This window comes from Mastigoproctus giganteus, chromosome 8, assembly GCF_048544385.1.
Source record: "Mastigoproctus giganteus isolate SK-2022 chromosome 8, ASM4854438v1, whole genome shotgun sequence".
Lineage (NCBI taxonomy): Eukaryota > Metazoa > Arthropoda > Arachnida > Uropygi > Thelyphonidae > Mastigoproctus > Mastigoproctus giganteus.
In genome coordinates this window covers 214,139,495-214,160,320 of record NC_143582.1, presented here as the reverse complement: position 1 = coordinate 214,160,320, position 20,826 = coordinate 214,139,495, and the positions used below count along the sequence as shown (strand labels likewise).

General features: G+C 37.9%; 2 protein-coding genes across 2 annotated transcripts in view; one reads left to right on the top strand and one right to left on the bottom strand.

The window, feature by feature from the left end:
• Rab3GAP1 (RAB3 GTPase activating protein subunit 1) overlaps nt 1-20,826 on the top strand; it is a 342,380-nt gene that overhangs the window by 243,599 nt on the left and 77,955 nt on the right. The gene's annotated exons all lie outside the window — the stretch shown is intronic.
• Nucleotides 16,254-20,826, bottom strand: part of LOC150082259 (uncharacterized) — a 28,574-nt gene continuing 24,001 nt past the window's right edge. Inside the window, exon 3 of the mRNA XM_090379391.1 lies at nt 16,254-17,542. Coding sequence (XP_090235517.1) covers nt 16,254-17,542 — 1,289 coding nt within the window. The remainder of the gene's footprint in view (nt 17,543-20,826) is intronic.

Sequence of the window (20,826 nt, the reverse complement as noted above, 5' to 3'; positions counted from 1 at the left end):
ATGGAATGTGATAAGCAAATTTTGAGCCAAAGGAGGTAAAAACAAGTCGGTTAATGTACGCAGCGCATTAATTTCAGTCACGCGTTAGCAAATAGTAATAATTCATGATTTATAACAAAATAAGTCAGCCCATCGACATGAAAATTTGTTAAAGATTCTTAAAATATTCTAAGCGCTGAAATTTTGAAATGGATCAGAGCTCATGTTCCAAATTTATAATAATATTTCTGTCGAGGAAAATTGGGAGGGAATTGAACTTGGAACCATCCCAGGGGCCAACAGAATATATGTTGAAAATTTGGTAGCAATCGACATTTTTCTTATCGATTATTGCGGTAACATACTTTCATTTATGCCGATTTTAGGGGGGGGGAACGAGGGATGGATAGATTTCTGTGGTCAGATGGGGGTGCATGGGAGGCTATGATTGATCTTAAAAGTTTTCCAGGGACCATCGAAACTTACGATGAAAATGTGATGCCGATTGAACTTTTTCTTATTAAGTATTGTCCAAACATCCGATAACATACTACCATTAAAAATGAGTTAAACTACGCAATGCGTTAAACTTCAGGTACACTGTATTTTTCTTCCTTAAAATTATTTGAATTATTTTTCTTTTTCTGTGGTTAACCGAAGTGAAAAGTAAATATTGTTATCTTCATATTAATTGCTAAGATTATAACTTTGAAGTAAATTAATAAAACTCTATCGTTTTTATATTCTCGAAAGAGCCGTTCGGTTTAATTAATATTTATTGCTATTCTTGTTGGCTTTTTTGTTTCTTTTCTCTCTGTCTATATATATCTATCTCTTCACAATCAACACATTCATGAGTCTTGCATACTAAATATGCGAAGCATGCACGGACTGTCTGAAATTAACAGTACTGCATTGAAACTAAATTTAATCTAGAAATTTCTTTTTTCCTTACAAATTGTATTGAAAAAGAGAAATATTAATTGCCGGATTTTTATATGTCCGATTTCAATGAAATTTGGAATATCTCGACAAATTTTTCTATATGAGCCAAATAAAATTTCATAAAAATCCATCCACTGGCTTTAGAGTTGTTACATGCGGACGGACGGACGGACGGACAGACATGGTGAAAACAGACGCATATGCATATACTCTAACGCTCCTAAAAAGTAAACGATAGGGTCTATCGGAAATAATAAGTAGGGCTTAGCAAATGGAAGTGGACATCTATTTAATACAAATAAGCCACACTTATTTGTATTAAATGAATTGAAGTTTTTATTGGAGAAACGTTTAATTCAGTTCTCAGATAATTTGTTCCATTTGTTTGACCGTTCATGATTGGCTAATATAAGGAGGTAAAAGTTTGGTGTGCATCATGTATGTACCGATATAAATTTTTACCATATGACGCACACATGGTAAGGTATACCAAGTTGCTTAACATAAAGTATCATCGGCGGTGATATGCACTCTTCAGATTTCCACCAGTCATATCTGGCAGACTGAAGTCAGCAAGATTGAAATGTCTCCCTAATGCAATCCTTGGATGCTGACATTGAACAAATTTACAATAGATAAAAACTTCAGACGCCACGTCCTAGATATAGTGGAAACTTCCTTTTGCTGTTCTAATACCGTGTTTGTCTGGTCTTCTCATTGCTTCAGCTTCTTCGAAACCGTTCTTACGCACTGGAAAAGATGCAGATTCATTGGAGTCTTCCTTTCATTGCCAGTGACTGCAGACCCTTCGATTGATAATCAGGCACCTTTCAACTTTCATCCAGTTCTTCTTCCTATTGAAGGCAAAAATTACATTTTTTTTTAACTCTGCCAGTTCACATTTAAAATTAAATGTTCTTTTTTTGCTTGTTAACAACATAGTGTTACTCTTTACTTCTAATTTTGTATTTTTATATACATGGGGAGGACTAGCTGTACTTGGCCACGGTGACGCGCAACAATTTTGAAGATTTTTTTTTTTTTTTTTACAGCGGTAACATGCTACAAACGCTGTTAGCCCCGGGACAGTTCGCACCTGTTTGTATAATTTTATATAAACGGGCGATCTTTTGCCGGCGAGGCTCAGCCTGTGCCAATTGATTTTGTATAGTCACCACGATATCTATATGTAAACCCTGAACTATACAATGAAGATCATAATTGATCATTATAATTGCCACAGTGGCTTAAAATTATACTAAATGCCTTTCGGCAACTAGTTGAATCAATATCCTATCGATTTCAGGCACATTGAAGTCCCTACAAGATGTATTGAGGTTTGATTCCTATTATTTTGCCCAGGTATAGTATATTTGGATCTAGTCCTTTTATATAAAATCTGATACATAATTTATAATATCTGATCTGTATAAAGTTCCTTTTTGTGAATATATAATATCATTAAAGGGGATTTACGGCCCAATATGAACTTTGTATGCCATCCCTTTTTTCGATAGTGAACACTGCGGATGTGGCTCCATCTAGTAGTAGTGATGCGTGCTCCTACTAGATGTGGCTCCATCTAGTAGCAGCACGCAGCACTACTGAAATCTACTGAACTTAGAACAGCTGTTATTGGGGGCCATAGGGGTGCAAATATCGTTTTAGAGATATGAAATTTAGTTTCTGGCTGATATAGTTTGCTTTCTTTAATGATAATGAAAACTTTTCTCTCACTTTTAACATAAATTTATTTAAATGTTAAAAGATATAATACTCTGTCATTTTGTTATCTAATACTGTTTTGTTATATAATACTTTGTTAAATATCAAAATATTGTTTATTTATTTATTTATGAACCTATTTGAATAAATAAAATGCATATCTTTGTGGATGTTGCAGTTGAAATACAGAAAGCAGAGTATTAATTGCACTGCCAAGGCTAAAGTCTGCCACTTCTGATAACAGAAAGATGGCAGAACCAAAATGCGCTGTGTGTATAATCAGTTTGTTTTATATTGGTTAAACTATTTTTGCAATAAAAGAAAATATAGGATGATTTTTTTTTTTTTTTTTTTTTGTTCATTATTCATGTGAAGAACATAAAATATTGTTTAGAACCAGAAATGAATGCTTGAACTGTATTTAGCAGTGTGGGAAAATCATGCCAAAAACATTCAATGTGCTCTCCGTGTTTATCAGTGATGTTTTGCTGTCGGAGTGTGAAGTTGCGAAGAACATACTCCAACGTTTCCACTGAAACAGAAAAAAATTTCAGCTTCAACCGCTTTTTTTGCACAGGAGAATGGTTTATGGATTCTTCGGAAACACGCTGTCTTTGAGATAACTCCAGAGATAAAAATCAAACGGGTTTAAATTAGGTGACAGTGAAGACAACTCTAATGTGTATGGCCCCGTGACAAAACATCTCAGTTGCTATTAGAAACCATCCTGTTGTCAACAATTCATCCAAGAAGTCCAGGATGAAAATTTGGAGGTTTGGGTGTTGCTAGCCAAATATTAGAACAATATCAGAGACAGACCCTTGTATGAAGTGCTTTTATTCTCTCTTAAAGTAAAGTGACATAGCTCCTTTTGAATTAGTATTAACCATATAGTGCAAGAAAGCCAAGGGCTTTTGCTACACCAGCAAAAAAAAATAAAAATAAATTCAAAATAAATAGTTAATAAATAAAATATATTAATATATATAAAAAGTGAAAAAAATACCTATGCGTTTCCATCCTCACGTAGGTTCTGACCTTGGAATTTCCCCAAGCTGTCACTTTTAACTACCCACGTTGATAAGCATTATTCCAGTACAATAATTAACAACTCGTTGAATGAAATAAAATTTCCTACAATCTATTCTAAACCTCTTATCCTGGTAATTTGAATTTCTGGCCCCTAGTTCCGGAATCATTTATAACCGTGAAAATTTCGTCTTCATGCCATGCCCTCTTAGAGTTCTATAGACCTCGATCAGGTCCACCACCCCTCAAGCTGCCTTGTTGCTAAGTTACTGTATCCTCTCAGAACCTGTATAGACCTTTATCGGGCCACTCTACAAGGCGCCTAGTTGCCAGGCTCTGTAGCGTACATATTCGAAGTGAGGACGCCCTTTTGTTAGATCTCGCTAAGGAAAGTTGGTTTTCTATTCACCCATTCAAGAAGATCGATTTTTTTTTTTAAGTGCTGCTCTCCACTTGGACACAGTATGCCATATGCTATCTTACAATTGCATTGCCTTATACAGTGAAATTATGACCTCTGTCTCTTCAAGGTGTTTGATAAATAATCAATAGGACACCATGGGCCTTCTGCACTGCTCGGAGAACTTCATGTCGCCCTATATTGTGACATCCAAATCGCTTTCTTCCTCTACTGTTTTTAATTAAACTCCGCTATGTGTAAGTTATTTGAGGTTGCTGTTCCTCAAGTTGTATTTTCATTCCCCCCCCCCACATTTCTCACAGTCTTACATATTTTTGTATTAAAACATGCACACGTGTACCTGTCACCTGTTTTTTGACTATCCTTCAAGCCTATCCAAGTCAACCTGAAATAATACTGCTTGACGCTGATCATTAACCACTCTCCTAATTATTACATCGTCCTCAAATTGTTTTTTGTCGCGCGTCAATTCCGTCGTCCATATTATTTAAGAAAAGAAACACACTGGTCCCAGAACTGATCATCCTTGGGGGTCACCGCTTCTATTATTAGCCCGATCTGGAGAGTAACCATTAATCACAACCCTCTGCCACTCCACGATCCATCTTAGAACTTTTTCCATGTTCCTGACTTATTCCAGTTTATAGAAGAACCTCTCATGATGAACTGCGTCAAATACTTTAGTGTGTTCAATTTCAGTTTTGCTGTTAGTCCCTAATATACGAAGGCTGTTCAATAAAGGATGATCATAATTTTTCTTGGACAACCGTACTGCTTACTATTTCTAGCTGAACTGCGGAATTTAAGACCAAACCAAGCTACATCTCATATCAACTGTGCAGTTGACTTGTGCGTACGGGGTGTTACCTTGGCGGTCGGCCAAATTTTTGCCTGTTTAGTTTCTACGTGACACGCTAGGAACAGTATGATACTCTCAGATTTGTTTCCGTCTCAAGCAAACAACAGCTGAAGCGTGTGAAATGTTAAAAGAGGTTTATAGTGAATCTACGCTTCCATATGGCACAGCTCGCAAGTGGTTTAGAATGTTTAAAGATAGACGTGATTCAATCGCAAAAATCAGCGTTCCTGGCGTTCCAACCAGTGCTTTCATACAGAAACCATAAACCCTTCTTCCGTAATCGTGAGAAAAATTGTCGCATAACAGTAAGGCAACTATCAGAAATGTTTAGAATATAATAGGAAGTACGCACGGTATTTTCCATGACCATTTGCATATGATACGCGTTTGTGCACGCAGGGTTCCAAGACTGCTCATACCTGAGCAAGTTTGTATGGAGGTTTGTAAGGAAACTCAATGGATGGTTACTGAAAATGGTGAAGTTATGCACAAGGTGATAACGGCGAGTGAGTCATGGCTTTATCATTCCGACCCAGAGAGTAAGCAACAAAGCTCTGTCTGGAAGACTTTGTCATTGCCAACACCGAAAAAAGCATAAGTTGTGGCTACTGCAGGAAAGATTATGGTCATCTCTTTTTTTTTTTTTTTAATTCAACCAAAGATGGTTTACCGGCATATTGTGCTACATCATACGACTGTTACGGGACCTTACTATAGAACTGTACTGCCCACTTTGCGGGATCACATTCGGCGCAAACGACCACAACTGCAGGCAGATGTATGCTGCATCGCAACAATGGAGACCTCATATTGTTCATACTGCCATCGAGTACTTAGCCAGCATTAATGTCAAGTGTGTTCCTCATCTGCTCTACAGCCCTGACCTTGCACCCTGCGATTTTTTTACCACTCGTCAGAAGAAGTTGTAAAAACATCGGAGGCGATTTTCAAATGCATGTAAAAAATTGGCTTCCACCATGTTTATGAAGAATGGCAGAAACGTTGGAGGCAATTTATTTCACCAGATGGGACTACTTTGAAAAGGACCATCAAATGGTTGATTAATGAAGGTATTGATAAAGGGGGGGGGGGGCTTAGAGGGGAACAGGCATTCTGTGTGTTATCAGACACTCAGTCTAAAGCACTGATGGATCCAATATCTTTCTATTTCAGAAGATTTAGGAGAAGTCAGGTTGGCCTGCCTCCCTAAAATCCACTCATGCACACCTTCTCGATAGTAAGCCCTGTTACGTCACTTAGGTGGCAACGAACGTGTAGAGTGGTTCTCTTCAAGACGCCTGGTCAGCGTGAAGAGGAAAAGACCAAACCCTCCAGCACATGACAGCACAACGAAACAAATGGCCCTCAGTCCCCAGCGGCTTTCATTCCCCCTCTTACGGCAGCGAGAGGACCAGAGTGGAAGCAGAGGGTGCTAAGAATCTCTGGGTACGATCAGGCTGCCATGCACGGAAACTGAACTTGGCCTGTTACAACGTAAGATCGCTCATCAGTGAAGACAGGATATTAGAGCTGGAAAAGGAATTAGAAAGTGTAAATTGGAATATCATCGGTTTGGCTGAAACAACAAGAAGAAATGAATCACTTATAAGTTTATCAAGTGGAAATCTGCTGTACACCAATGGAAACAGTGAAAGGAGTGAAGGTGGAGTTGGTTTTCTGGTCCATAAAGATAAAAAAAAAACAACATTTTGGAATTCAAAAGTACATCACCAAAGGTGTCGAGACTACTACTCAGGATTTCTAAGAGGTATAAGCTAAAGGTTATAATGATTAATGCACCAACATCGAGCCATGATGATGAAGAAGTTGAAGAAATGTACACCGAAATTGAGAGTCTTCTAGATGAACAGAAAACTCACTACACTATCATTATGGGGGACTTCAATGCTAAGGTTGGAAAGAGACAAAACAGCGCAGAAAGGGGAACTATAGGAAGTTTTGGAATTGGAGAAAGACTTGTGGAATTTGCAGAATCTAGAGGAATGTCAGTAATGAACACTTTTTTCAAGAAAAGGGTGAACAGAAAGTGGACATGGAAGAGCCCAAATGGATTAACAACTAATGAAATCGACTTTATCCTCACTAACAGAAGATATATCGTGAATGGTGTTACTATCCTGAATAAGGTAAATGTTGGAAGTGATCACAGAATGGTAAGATGCACACTTGATATAGATGTAAGAAAAGAAAGAAAAAAACGGACTCGAGTAAATAATACAAAGGTCTTTGAGATAACAGAAGAGGAGAAAAAGTAATATGTACTGGAACTTAAGAACAAGTTTGAACTTCTGCAAACTGTTCAGGACCAAGATATCGACAAGGAATATTACAACTTTCTGAAAGTGATAAAGCCCAAGAAACCTATAGGTAAAAAGAAATCCAAAGAAGAAACAATCAGTCAAGAAACACTTGTCATGATGAACCGAAGATGACAAATGAAGAGCAAGAAAAACACTGACAGGGAGAAAATTGACTATACTAAGTTATGCAAAGCCATTAGAAAGAGACTCAGAGAGGACATAAGAAAATTTAACACAAGAAAAGTAGAACAAGCATTAAGGGGAAACAAAGGATTTAAATCAGCAGTAATACAGAAAGACAAATGATACTGAAACTGAAGAATAGCGATGGTGTACTTATGAATAGCAGAGAAGGCATAATTTAAATAGCTGAAGACTACTATAAAGAGTTATACAAGGAGCGAGGGAATGATACCAGCAGTGGGGAAGATGGATCGAAAATTAGTAACACATACAACATACCTGATATCCTTCCTGATGAGGTAGAACATGCTTTGAAGAAAATGAAGGATCAGAAAGCTCCGGGGGAAGATGAAGTTACTGTAGAGTTGTTAAAATTGGAAGGAAGAGACATGACACAAAAACTGAAGACTCTTCACAAAATGCATTAGAAAAGGTGTGGTGCCTAAGGAGTGGAATAATGCAATCATAGTTTTGCTGCATAAGAAAGGAGATAAATCAGAAATTGGAAATTATAGACCAATTAGCTTGTTATCCCACATCTATAAGTTGTTCACAAGGGTCATTACTAACAGATTAGAAAGAATACTTGATGAGAATCAACCGAAAGAGCAAGCTGGCTTTAAGCCAGGATTTTCAACTATGGATCACCTTCACGTAATGTCACAGCTAATGGAGAAAGCATATGAATATAAAACACCATTATGCCTGGCATTTGTTGATTATGAAAAGGCATTTGACTCCATACAGAATAAGGCAATGTTTCGGGCACTGGAAAGACAAGGCATAGATACCACATACATTATGATTTTGAAGAAAATATATGAGAATGCTAACTCCTTTATTAGACTAGACAAAGACAGTAATAAATTTAAAATTGAGAAAGGAGTTCGACAAGGAGACACAATATCTCCGAAGTTGTTTACTGCTGCCTTTGAGGAAGCTTTCAGAAGATTAGACTGGTCGCAAAAAGGAGTCAATGTGAATGGAGAGTACCTAAACCATTTACGATTTGCAGATGACATTGTGGTCATAAGCCACGATTCCAAACAATTAGAGGAAAATCTTAATCAGTTATGCAGAGTTAGTGATGATTTTGGACTAAAGATGAATATGGCTAAAACAAAAGTAATGATGAACAAGTATGCCACAGAAACGGATATAATGATTGAAGGAGCAATAATTGAAAAGGCGGAGTCATATACTTATCTGGGACAAGTCATTAGCTGTAATAATGATAAATGGATGGAAGTCAAGAGAAGAATAAATTTTGGATGGATTCAGGAAATATAGTCACATACTGAGGAGCAATATCCCAATTTGTCTGAAACGTAAAATAATGAACCAATATATACTCCCCACCATGACTTATGGAAGTGAAACTTGGGCACTCACCAAAAGAATGGAAGAGAAGCTAAGAACTACACAGCGAAGAATGGAAGGAATTATATTGGGAATCGGACTGTTAGATGGATTAGGCAGCAAACTCAAGTAAAGGACATTCTTATGAAAACTAAAGAACTAAAATGGTCTTGGGCAGGACACATGCTGAACTCGGGTTTATTGTGGTCATTGTTCAGTGATGAGAACCGATGCCGCCACTTGTGAGTGGCATCGGTTCTCATCACTGAACCTGTTGGTTTAGGAGGATGTTCACTTTATGTGGCATCCGGATCAACTAGTATATGACCTTACAGGTTCCATGGCAAAATTCTGTGCGAAACAATTTGTTGTACCACACTTCGGTCTAGAGACAATTTAGTGCATGACATTTGGCTGTATGTGACAATTTGGCGAATTCGGTGTATGAGAAAACCAAAAATGCCACCTTTTAGTACAGTATACCATGATGTAAATGGATTAAGGGATCACGTATATTTCATATTTTTGATAAGCACCTTAGTTTTCAGGAGTGTTATCATATATGCGTAAAGCTTCTTTACCGTATCCGTCCGTTCAAATGTAATGACATGATTCCTACAGGATAGATGTCCATAAAATTTTATATTTGGTTTCTTTCAGAAAAAAATGTCAAGCCTTCCCAAATTTCATTAAAATCCGAGCAATATAAATCCAGCAATTATAATTTCTTTGTCCATTCATCCGCATGTAAAAACGCCACTTCAGTGGCTGGATTTTCATAAAACTTTTCATTTGGCCCACAACCCAAAACTAACAATGCACCGGGTTTTCAACAATGGGAACTGATCTTCTTGGACTAATGTTATTAGTGTAGTTGAGTGCTGGGCCCATTGCTGTTTTCTATATTTGTTAATGATACTGATGAAGGCATATCAGGCTTAACGTCTAAGTTTGCAGATGAAGTTTGATAGGGTGGTGAATGACAATAATAAAGCATGCTACTGCAGTAAGATCTAGAAAAGTTAGGCAGATGGGCTGAGAAATAACAGTTGTAGTTTAAAATCGAAAAATTCAAGGTACTGCAAGGTAATAGTGATTCCAGAGTGACATATCAATTGATTGATACCACACTCAAGGTAGTGCAGAATGAAAAACACCTGGGATAATTATGCAGTCAGATATCAAGTTCTCTGAGCACTGCAAACAAGCTGCCAGGACAACTCATTGAGCTTTGTGTCAATGATATATTCAGTTCTTCAATAATATATATTCAGATATTGTATATATCATTGTCAATGATACACTGGTGTTCAAAGAAAGTGCATCACCTAGGAATTTCACATTTCTAACCCTTTTTCGCGATGGTATGTTACATTAATGACTAGCATCACAAATAGAAATATATAAACAAAAGATATTCATTAATAGTTAAGGTAAAGCTAAGTAATATTTGACAGGTGCTCTCAAAATATTCCAAAATCAGCATTTGCAACCTTTATACAACAGTTTTGGTAAACATGACAATTATGGCTGAAATGTTATCAGAAGCCCCTAATTTGCTTCAGTTTGTCATTTTAAATGGAAAACAAAATGAAAAGTTCACCACGTGCAAACTAATATTTGGTTGAACCACGTGTGGCCCTGATGACAGCAGCACACCGTCGAGGCATTGGAAAGATCAATTTCTGAAGATAATCAACTGATAGTTCGTAGTTCCAAACATGAATTATGGCTTCCTGAAGTTCACGAAGGGTCTTTGGTTTCTTTCTGACAACTGCAGATTCCACACGATGCCAACGGTTCTCTATAGGATTCTCTCCGGGCTGTTTCCTGGCCAGCTAAGAGTTGTGATGGACCATTTTTTCACCTGTAACAAATGTTAACACATTACTGTCGAACCTCTAATGCAGAAATGAAGCTAAAGTAACTACAGAAGTGCCTACTTACACTTTTCGCTCGATGACAAGGAGCAGAGTAGTCCTGAAAGATGCAGTTACTTGGCAGGTTGAAATGGTCTCTAATAGTTGGCAGCAATTTGCCTTCCAATATCCATTGGCATTTCCTGAACCTTTTATAAACTGCACCCTCGAAATGCACCCCCCCCCCCATATCATTTGGATGGTATTCTTCATGTCTAGGCGAATCGTTTGTCTCTCATCAGAGCCATGCAGGTTGAATTTCTTCTCATCCGAGAAAATAACTGACTTCCACTGCTCGGGGGTCCATTTCACATGCGCCTTACACCAAATTAATTGGGCGTTTTTCATTTTTTCATTTTTTGTGTGAGGAGGGACTTCTTCTTAGGACGACGGGCTACAAGTCCATTTTTGAAGAGGCGTCTTCTGACTGTTTCTGCACTTGCTACCACTCCTGTATGTTCTTCCCATTCTCTTTTCAGCTCAGACAAAGGAAAACCGTAAAGAGCTTTTTAGCTCTTTACGGTTTTTAAGGCATAAGCGCTTTAAAACACTGTCCTGTTTTGGCGTAGAGACTCGTTTGCATCCGGTTCCTTTTTTCCTACCAGCAGAACTAGTATTCTTGAGTTTGGAAAGAAATCTGCTCACTGTCGGCTGATTACAAGACACTCTATAAGCAATGTGATTGGAAGAACATCCTTCCTCCCGTAAAAGAACAATAGCACTCTTTCTTCGTGGCGTCAACTGCACGTAACTCGCCATCCAGATACAAGCAAGGAATGACTGCAACTCGTGCACAGCATGCCGAAAGTAACAGCTGATGCAATATTACGTCATCACTTACATCACGTGTCAATCTTATCTGATGCAGTCTGTAAAAATATTGCCATATACTTACGTTATTCGGACGACAATTACAATTTTAAGGGGTGTTGCACTTTCTTTGAACACCAGTGTATATTCAGAAATAAGGTTCTTATTGTGCAGAGCTAGGCTCTTTTGCGACTTAGACCGTATTGCTGTTTTGCGGTTTGTTGGAAAAAAAAAAAAAATTTCCTGGAGAAAAACCCTTGCTGTTCTCGACTGAGACCGACTAATTCAGCCACGTTGTGAAAAAGGTTCATAAAAACTCCTCGCGTCATTGACGGAATTCAAACTTAGGTCTTTTCCACTCTGTATGGGAAGGACGGTGATTATATCTCGCGACTGTTGCACATAAAAGTGCTGTACAAATTGGAGCAGGGCGGCATTAAGAGCAAGTGCCTGCTATGGATAAAGGGATGGTTGAGTGGGAGAGACAGAGGGTGTTAATCAGTGGACTCTGTTCCTCGTGGACTAATGCTATTAGTAAAGTCCCCTACGTTTGGCGTTGGGCCCATTGTTCTTTTCTATATTTATGAAGGCATATCAGGATTAATGTCCAAGTTTGCAGATGATACAAAGGTTGGCAGGGTGATTAATGACAGGAATGACGGTATGCTACTGCAACAGGATCTATAAAAGTTAGGTAGATGGGCTGAAGGTGGGTTGATTGTAATTGAATTGAAGTTTAACACCAAATGCAAAGTACTGTATATGGATAGCAGTAACCCCAGAGTAAAGTACCAACTGTGTAGTACTACACTCATGTTAGAGGGAAATGAAAAAGATCTTGGGGAAATTGTATGCTCAGATATGACGTTCTCTGAGCAATGTAGAACAGATTGCCAGGACAACTCATGGGGTTTTGTCAATTATATACAGGAAGTTTTCTGGCAGGGATAAGTAAGTGATTATCCCATTGTATAAAGCAATGGTCAGTACTGCACACAGGTCTGGAGGTCTCATTTTAGGAAAGGAGCGCTCTTACCAAGAAAGACTTCGTTCTGAAAATTGCAGCGCCTGGAGACTAGGCACCTGCGAGGTGGTCTGATTGAAGTGTTTAAGGCTTTGAATGGATTGAGCAAGATCAATTCCAATGGGATTCTTCCTCCTATTCAGACAACACACATGAGAGGTCATAAACTGTAATTGAGGAAGGACGGTTCCAGGATAGATGTGTGGAAGTTTGCCTTTAGCCAGCGGATGGTTGATTGCTGGAAGCAATTTCCATATTGTTGAGGAAGTTGATAGCTCAAATAAATTCAAGGAAGAACTAGATGTAGTTTTGAAGGGACAGATAGATGAAATGGGAAGTGCTTTTTTTTTTTTTTTTTTTTTTGTTGATGCTGTATAAGTTTGCTTTCTTGCATCATTTGCCACTACTAATGCTATGATCAACTGTGCTGCTCACTATAGCTAGGGACAAGGAGACGATTATCATGTCGTATAAGATAATGGTTAGGCCACATCTTGAGTACTGCATACAAATCTGGAAGCCTAATTTTAGAAAGGATATAGATATATGTGGAACAGGTACAGCGAAGAGCAACGAGATTAGTGGGGAGAACAAAAGAGATTAGTGGGGAGTACGCTTACCAAGAGCGACTTCAGTTTGCAACTTGCTGCATTTTGAGACCAGGCACCTGCGAGGAGATCTGATTAAGGTGTGTAAGGCATTGAATGGATTTAATGTTCAATGCTGATGAAATCCTTCCTATTGCTCAGACTACACGCATGAGGAGGACATAAATTCAAATTGGGGAACGTTGATTGCAGAATAGATGTGCGGAAGTTTGCCTTCGGCCAACGGGTAATTGATTGTTGAAGTAAACTTCCTCTTCTTAAGATCATGTTTATTTAATAAAGATCATATTTATATTTACTTTTTGGCTTATGTTGTAAAAGCTTGCTTTCTTGCATCGTTTTCCACTACTAATTTCTAACTATCTCTCAGTTAGGGCTATAATTAGCGATCTCAGGCGGATAGAATTGGGTTTTCATTCCGCATAACATGCAAATTAACCCGAAAATACACATTTCTACAGACATAATGGAGCAATATGTTTTGAAGCCGATACTCTGAAAAACCAACAACAGCAGCACGGAGAAAATTCCTACTCTTCGCCTTTGATCGCCCTCGTGGGTAGCACAGTTGGTATAATTACCGTCCACCCCACACCGGGTGGCAAAGACCCGAGTTTGAATCACGTCAATGACGCGAGGAATTTTTATGGACTTTTTTTCCACAAGGTGGCTGAGTTTGTTTGTCTGGCGAGGGTAGAATGGTTTTATTTCCCAGAAACTCCGATTTTTTTCGGCCAGCAAACCAATCACAGAACATATGCAATTTACAGGCATTATATATAAGGCGCAATACGGCCTAAGTGGCTGATGTTCTTAAAACCCTACAACAACCAACCAACTGCCTTAGTTTCTCTTAACCGCAGCCTCTATTGAAGAGGGCTGTAGGTGTTCCTTCGGCCTCCGACAAAATTTGAAGGAGTAATAAGAGGCACATCCGCTATATATTGTTGCAGAAGTTCGTCCAGATCCATTACTGTCTAATCTGCTGTTCTTGTCTGTTGGATCTAATTGTAACTATAAGGGATTTTTATTGTTCCAATATTTGCAATATCAGCCCCGTACTGGAAGCTAAGGAGGAAAAAAATAAATAATAAATAAACAAGCACCAATGTTTTCTGACCGACCTTGATACATTATGAAATGTCATGCCTAAAAAATAATGGTCTTTGGCATTATTTTAACTCATTCAATTAAAATAAGCATATTCAGCTGCAATGTTTAGCTAAATTGTTTTCCTGCTGGAGGGAGGGAGGAATGTTAACTAATTCTTGTGTTTTCATTTCTCCTTAATTCTGTTTTTAATCCGGAAATGTACTGCACTCGTGCTTTAACCAGTGACCCAATATTTCCAGTTTGTTAGGTCACACCGAACTCAATTTTATTGGTAATTGTTTGCGGAACCGAACATATTTATCATCTATGTGGAGCACGTCGCGGTTGCTGAGATCTGCGTCATTTCAAATATCAAAGTAGGTTTGGTAGCACGTGACACGATAATATTTGTATTTGATATATTTGGCATATTTTTAATTGGATATTATACATATACAGTAGTTCCCAACTTTACGAGTTAATTCGTTCCTAGCGCGCGTCGTAAAGCGGGAATTTATTTCCCATATACAAAATGTTAAAAATAGGGGTTACGTTCTCAACAATGAAATTAGTTAGCTAATTAGTTTGTTTAAACAATGATTGATTTATCCAAAGAAATGAAAACGTAGCTTGTAAAATCAAACCAATTATAATAATAAAGAAATTATTTATTGCTTACAAATGTTAAAGAATGTTTATTCTTCATCATCATCATCGACTAAATGCACACTCGTTGATCAATCATTATTGGCTCGGCACTCGTTGGTTTGTTGCACAAGGAGTCGTCGTCTTCAGAAATGCTTCCAAGAGGCGTTTGTTTCCAAGATAATCTTCTCTTTTCTTTATAAATTTCAATAGCGTGCATAAGCATTTTTTAACGGAACGCACAAATTGCAACTAACACGATTTGCGCGGAGTAACAAGTTTACAAAGCTTAAAAAAAAAAAGGAATGAAGAGAAGATTCTGGAAATTTTTTGTTTTTTTTTTATGCGATTGAAGATTTCAGTAAAGGGGAAACACATTTCACCATAATAGCATAAAACACCACACAATTCCAGCTATCGGTATTTTCGCAAATGCAATTCCATCGAGTTCACTACCCGTTTATAATTGCTTGCACTAACAGAAAAGCCCAATAAACCGGAAAGTGCAAATTGTTTTTATTGTTTTATGGTTGTGACCTCCAGAAACGTGCTTTAGAAAAATATCACAAAGGCGTTCAAAATTGATTCTTATAAGGGAACAAATGATAACGATGAAAGTGTAGTGCATTTTAATGGTTTGAAATGGTAACTAATACAATTTACACTATAAAAACGACCTTTCAGAGAGTTACACAGTATAGCGAAAATTTCAACTTCCGAGGTCATGGAACGAATTACCAAAAAGCAATGTGTTATTGGGTTACATATTGGGATCACATTACGATATTTTCACGATACGATGGTGTCTCTGAAGCGGATTAATATTGTAAAGCAGGGGTACGCTCTATCGTATAGCTACGAGCGTGGTTTGAAATGCGATATTTATGAATGTTTAACATTCGTTTTTTGCAATTAATGTTCATATTTTCGATTTTGTTGATACTTGATACTTGAAAAAAAAAAAAAAAAAAATCGTAAAGTGGGAACTGCCTGTATATGCATCTACTTAAAACATAAACCATACAGTTGGATGCAGTACAACTGCAAAGTTAATAAAATGACAGTATTCATTTAAAACGTGAACTTTATTTACATGTAATTCATATCACAGCTTTACAAAAATATAAAAACACGATTCATAGTCTTCCAGTAAACCTCCTTGAATTTCTATTGAGTACTTGTGTAAGCAGCGTCACTTAAAAATCTCACTTTTAAGACAATCGGCGTAATTTAAATTTTGGTATTATTTACATGGTGATTTTTAACATTTCGCCCTTACTGTATATCTCAAGTTAAGTACCACTGATCTTTCAAACCTTGGAGTGTAATTCACATCAGCAATCCGACATTCCTGATTTGTAGATGGTGACTGTATTTAATAAATCTTGGTAACTGCTGGTGGTTTGCATGTTAGAACTGATTGATGGCTCTGGTGGCCAGCGCGAATCCTCTTGTCCATGCTTTTCTCCCAGTCTGGTTGGTGGTCTTGTGCTACCAGACATAGGCTGTCGATTATGGGACACCTTTTTCACAAGCCAGTCTCGCCATCTTGTCCATCGGGAAAGCATGCTTGGTGAGTAGCAAATAAAAATTACCGCTGCTATTACAGTGAGTACTACAATGGAAATTACAACACCAATAACAATGTCAGTTGGTGATATTTTAGTTTCTGACAGAGTTACCACTTCCTTACAGATACCTTCTGGTAATTCCGGATTAGTAGAAGCTAGAAATTCGGCAATCGAATAAATTCCCACATCCACGAGACATACGTCGTATGCTGTAGCTGGAATTAAATCACTGATTGTGTATTCGTACTTACCATCGTTTGTAGCGATTTCGTGGACGTTATTCACAGCAATATGGGTGAAGTTTGTCGTAGCAAACGCTCGAAGTCTAATCAGCCAGCGAATTTGATCAATAGGAATTACTATTCCAACGGGTTTCTGCAATGATTTAGGAACCAGTGTCCATCGTATTGTAATTGTTTTTTCGGACGCCTTGATATCATCCAGAAAAGTTTCAGCCTTCAAAGTCCTTGCACCGTGATTGCCATTAATGGAGATTATATCTTTGTCATCCATCCTTACTCTGGAGTCTTTGTTCTTCGGTGCCTTGGTGGGAACTTTTCTACATTTGTTAGGTTCCACTGTGAACTTTCCTTCTTGCACTATGGCGATGCATATCACATATAATGTCATTGGCTTCAGATTCGTTATCTCTTCAGTCAGAATGGCCTCGTTATCTTTACTTTTGTTAGTAGTTGGCGTAATGTGGAGGGGACTGTTACTTAGAGTCATCTTATAGGGATTTTCTGAAGCTTCTCGAAACACTAAATGCCACCCTCTGGTTTTATCAGCTAGACTAACTCTCCAAGACACCGATATCTTTGATGACGTACTCGATAATTGTACCACATCGTACTGTTGGTTATTACGACCAAGGTAGCGAAATGACAGGGTCGTATTTCGGTCGGGACATATGTCCATCCAGGGAACTTCGGTAAGAGTCATATTCTTCAGATTTTCTGGAGAATGGCATGGTGGAAGGTGAAGAGTTGTAATGTTAGCAGTTTGCCATTCGAAAAGCCAAAGGGCATCACAGTTGCACGAGAGAGGATTATCTGTAAATACAAGTGGATCGTATTAATAAACATTTTAATGAGAATTAATATTCAGTAAAAAGTAAAAAAAGTATTTTAAAGCATAATATGTAAGCAATTATTTATACATCATGCGAGTTATAGTAATATAGCATATGAATCCATGGGGAGCCTGTCATAGCATTTTATGGAAGTGGAACACTTTATTAAGCAAATTGTGCGATATTTGTAGAAAGTACAAATGTCTCTCTCTAAAAGTACTATGTATCATTCTATAAATGATAGCTGTCCAATTCTGTTTTAATTTGCCCTTCGGGCAGTTTAGATGGTACGATACATTGGCGGCTACCAGACTTCTCTAAAGTATGGATGGTACTTTGGAGAAGTCTGGGTTCGATTCTCGTCAGCGACTGGAGGAATTTCCAAACTCCTCTTTTGTCGATGCTGTAGTTAGCCAATCTCAGTCAAAGGAAATCCTTTTGTTCCCCCGTCAGCAATTCCGTGCGTTTTCAGCCCGCACAACGTACAAATCGGTCCATGAACACGCCTGTACAGACATGCATATGCGGAAATGAGTGACAAGCTCAATAACTTAAAGAAATATAAGTTAGCTCCATCCATAGCTCGTTTTTTGTTTGCTATTTTTGCCACCTTGTGTCATTGTTAAAGACTTCGAGCTAGTAACACGACTACAAGTGAGCCATCATCCCCGAGAGATGCTTGAACGTCCCCACCTTGCTCTTTTATAATCATACCGAACCAACCGTCCTCCCCACTATGGTGCACCTATCGGTACGGTAGTTTCTCCACTGCTATGAGCTATGAAGGAAACATATTCTTCTTTTCGCCAGTTCCAGTAAATAATTAACTCGTATTTTTGTAAGGAACCTGCAGCTGATTTTGATCATCTACCGTGACTGAAATGTATCTTGGAGAAGGTGTGCGGGATAGCCTCGCGATATTAGCAACGTCTCGGACAGTATTTTAATACAAGGTGTTATGAACGAGTGGTTACACGTAAACTTCGTTGACCTGAATAGTTTAGTGTTATCCAAAGGGTACTTGACCACACCTTCAAAAGAGGAAAAGAAATCGATCCCAATATCCCGTGGCGACTGCTTTAAAAAAATACGATTGGAATTATTAAACTCATATGTTTTCTCTTCCTTCTTTTCTATTATCTTAGTTCATTTTTGAAACAAATAAGCTTTCTGTGTTAATTACAGTGAAAGCAAAGCAAGCATAGATGATCCCAAGATCGAAAGAAACACACTTTTCGAAAGAAAAACTCTTTAAAGTTTTTTTTTTTTTTTTCTACTTTCATGTGAATTTCGTCGGCCATTTACTACCTTACAAACCCAGACGGGTATTTATTCCAATTTCTGCTACTCTTGTATATGTACATTGTGCCTCCCCGGCGATTTACCTGCATTTTTCTATACAGTGTACAATGGAGAAGACAAAATCGTCTTTTCATAATGGCACTGATCTTTCATCTAATCTAAGTTAATGTAATTAGGTCTACATTGAAATAATTATAATTTCGACGTTAGAAGTAAAAATGAAGAAAGGTTTGTGGGTTGAGTTTAAAACAAAATTATCCCCTTCATCTAAGGTGCGTAAACTTAATAGAAAAACCTACGGTAAAGGAATGATGAACTTGGATATCAAGCTTATACTTACTCGTATATTGTATAGGTTGAATTTGCATATAAATCTGTTAGTTATGAAAGAAGTATATATATTAATGGTCTGAATATAAAATATGTTTGTATATAATTTATATTGTTTATCTTATCATGATGGAATGAATGTACATCCTTCTAGCCAGCCGGCTGTGTTGGAGTTTCCACTGTTTTGAATAAATTGATATTTATTATTACTATTACTAGTATGAAGCTCAATTGAATCAGAAAGAAATGGCTCAAATATATTGGGCGGTGCCCAAACTGTCACTTAGACAAAATACATTATTCACAATTCAGCACGTATATGGAGCTATTGGAGACCACCGCTAGCTGCTGAGACGCCAGCTGATGGAGGCCTCTGCCAACTGATGATTGTATAGCTGTTTCAGTCTTTGATCGAAACATCTGTACAATTTAAAAAGATATTAGCAACTTAAGCGAAACCATGGATATAAGTATTTGCCCATGAGTTGGACATAAGCCCAAGCCTAATGACCGAATACTCGGCCCTTGATCTTCAGTGGAAGCAGAAAAATCCCTATGATCGAAATCGAACGCAGTAGTGTTTTTGGGAAACGAAGGAGTGGCTTCAAAAAAATTAAATCTGATCCGATCTACACTACTCTTCAAGAAGCATCCGGACAACCCTGTTTTCACGTCCATTGGATGTTTTCGGATAAACAAGTGACTCAGACCGGTATATAAGGAAGGCCTATGACAAGTTAGTTATCGTCATGGGACGTAGAGCCGAGCTTACTGATTTCGAGATGTGCTATTGTCGAGCGTCACATTATTGGTTTGGCAGTTCGTACAATTGCCTACGCTACCAAAGTCGATCGTGTGTGAAATGGAGGCATGATACAGTATCACCACCGTTTAGGAATGCACAGGAAAACTACAGAAGCCCATTCCACAAAACTAGAGGATGCTGTGAAAGGTAATATGAAAAGGGCTTGAAGTCTGTGCGAACATACTGCGTACGCGGCTCCATATCATTGGTTTTCATGAGAGTACATAAGCCAAACATGACCAACCATAATCAGCGATCTCGGCTTGCATGATGCAACGAACGGTCCATCAGTCCTGATACTTTTTGGATGATAGTGTAAATCCCATTGAGAATTTATGGAGGAAACTAAAATGCGACCTCCAGGCTTATTTAATCACAGCCAACAACAAAAAGCATTTATGGGAAAAATTTCCTAAACACGAATGTGTAAATTTGGTTCACTGAATGAAAGGAATATGCAGTGAGGCTATTAGTATTATAAGGCCAAATTATACAAGGAAGCGGACATTCTGTGCATTTTCCAAAAAAAAAAAAAAAAGTTTAAAATTTCTATTATTCTTATCATTTTCAGTAATTGTGTAGCTATCCAATTCTGCTTTGAACCATACCAAACTTTCCGCCTCGATCATTGTAGAAGACAATTCATTCCAGTAATCTACAGCGCACTGCTCGGAAGTAAACTTCATAAGATCCAGCTTTCTGTTATTCTCCAAAATTAGGTATTTGTTCCACTGGTTCTTCTCTCTTCTACAATTGAATACCTCCCTCGTTCATTTTACCGATCCCCTTGAGGGCCATATATACCTTTATCGGATCATCCGTAAGAT